General features: G+C 39.1%; 1 protein-coding gene across 3 annotated transcripts in view; it reads left to right on the top strand.

Moving 5' to 3' along the window:
* Window positions 1–1,172: 1,172 nt before the first annotated feature.
* ncam3 (neural cell adhesion molecule 3) overlaps window positions 1,173–2,077 on the top strand; it is a 10,916-nt gene continuing 10,011 nt past the window's right edge. The window contains exons 1-2 of one of the 3 annotated variants that reach the window (XM_071469873.1): window positions 1,179–1,353; window positions 1,477–1,612. In XM_071469873.1, the coding sequence (XP_071325974.1) occupies window positions 1,516–1,612 (97 nt within the window). In that variant the 5' untranslated portion in view covers window positions 1,179–1,353; window positions 1,477–1,515. Of the gene's footprint in view, window positions 1,613–2,077 lie in introns of all 3 variants that reach the window. The other 2 variants (XM_071469872.1, XM_071469874.1) reach the window with 2 other exon arrangements.

Genomic DNA, 2,077 nt, shown 5'->3' with positions numbered 1-2,077 from the left:
TGCATGTGTAACCTTGATACCGACCATAAACAGCTCAGGAGGTCTGGGATGTTCACTATCAAAGCCCTGAAGCCAGATCATGAGTTTGCAGAGAGACGAATGATTAAAGCCGTTTGTAAGTCAATCTTGTCAAACGTAGGTATGATTACTAACACTGATGATGGCTGCACTTCTTTTAGACACTGCAGCCCTTTTTTCACAGCAGACATTTTGACTGTCATAGTAGGAAAAGCACAGGGTGTTACTATCAACATAATAACAGTGACCCACTGAGTCATGACTGTGACAATGAGCCAGCATGCAAAATACCAGGACCCTGAGAGTGAAACATCTAAATTCAGCCAACAAACATTTCATTATTCATACCTGTACTTTTGTGACTGTGACCTGTTTATGTCTTTTGCAAAAAAAGTCAGTATCATGACTCACTGTGACATTTAAATGGGACAGTGACATTTTTACTGTTATTCCTGTAATTCCTGCACTTTTAAATTTTATGTACCCTTTAATGCCAAATAAGAACCCCTGGTTATATTTCTACATATCACTGACTTAAAGTTTCACTTTTATTAAAGTCTTTATAGTTTGTTTTGACTTTGAATTGTCCACTTATACAAAAACTACTTTTTCTTTTGCAATCACTGAGCTATTTCACAAAGTTTAGAAAATGTTTGCTTTGTTGTAAAGAAGGTGTCACAGAGGTTTGTTGATTTCAGCATCCTACAGGATGTTTTCAGTAATGTGAATCTGGCAGTGTATGTGCAGTTTAGTCTGTGTGCTTGAGAAGAATGTAACTCTTTTTAAGAAGAAAAAACGATGGAATGATAGAAATATCTTTCTCCATCTGCTCTTCCCCCAGGGGGGCTGCCTCCCCTGCTTTCATCCGGTGGCCTGGAGGGAGAGAGAGAGACAAAGAGAGGGAGAGAGAGAGAGAGAGAAAGAGAGAGAGAGAGAGAGAGAGAGAGAGAAAGAAAGAGGGATAGAGAGAGAGAGAGAAAAAGAGGGATAGAGAGAGAGGTGGCAAAAAGAAAACAAAAGAAGTAAAAAAAAAATTGAGACAGACAAAGAATAGGCAGGCATAGTTCTGAGGTAACGGAGAAACAGACCGAGAGGGGGACAGACGTCATTCATGTCATCACCTCCCATTTTTTTAGAACAGTAACAACAGTGACGCTTTTGAGGTTAAAGGACGGATGAGAGACTAGTGCTTTCTCTCTCTCTCTCTTTCTCCTTCCCCTCTCACGTTTCCTCTCATCTGCCCCTATATAACCTCTGACAGAGACCCTCTCCCTGTCACAGTTACCATAGGGGGTTTGGCAAGAACAGGTGTCTGCATTTCAGTGTGATACTGAGGTGAAGATATTTGGACCTTCTTTGTTGTGTAACAGATTTTTAATTGGTTTTTATAAATTTTATTAGATCAGCATTTGAGTATTCTGTCCAGTTGTGTGCTTACTGGAAAAACAAAACTTTCAGACTCAACAAAGAAACCGCAGAGCTCTGATTTGAAGTCTTATGGGACTGGGCACCTGCAGCCAGGTGAAAATGACGAACCAATCAGCTCTTGTGAAAATGGCCTTGCTGCTGCTGCTGCTCCTGGCGTATGGCACAGGTAAGACTTGTAATGCTATTTTTGATACACACTGTATGGCTGACATATTCAGACTGTGAGCAAAAGAAAGCCTTTTATATTGTAAGCAAGAAATAATATGTATCTGTTTTCGTGTCAAATCTAAAGTATCCATTCCCGTATAAACAGTCAGAAAAAATAGTCCTAGAAAGAGTTGACACCTTTCTGCAGGTAGAAAAGCAGATTAATTAATTGTAGTGTTTTCACTGTAGAAGCTCACTTTTTTTTCAGGTGAACATTTTTATAAAATGTGCTAAAAGAATAGTTCATAAAGAAACTGTGGAGAGGAAGATAAGACCAATCTGCTGTGGTAACACTGGGAAAAATATGTGTTGTGTGCATGTGTTTCAGAACATTAGTACAGCATAAAGACCAGTATACCAGTATCGAAGAACCCAGTTTGTAGTAGTTTTTTAGTAAGTAAATTAGAACCACTGTTAGTACATG

The sequence above is a fragment of the Trachinotus anak genome, unplaced genomic scaffold (assembly GCF_046630095.1).
Source record: "Trachinotus anak isolate AG129_WGS33_773 ecotype Australia unplaced genomic scaffold, CSIRO_AGI_Tana_v1 ptg000032l, whole genome shotgun sequence".
Classification (NCBI taxonomy): Eukaryota; Metazoa; Chordata; class Actinopteri; order Carangiformes; family Carangidae; genus Trachinotus; species Trachinotus anak.
The sequence above is the reverse complement of the archived record's forward strand: the minus strand, read 5'-3'. Positions and strand labels throughout refer to the sequence as shown.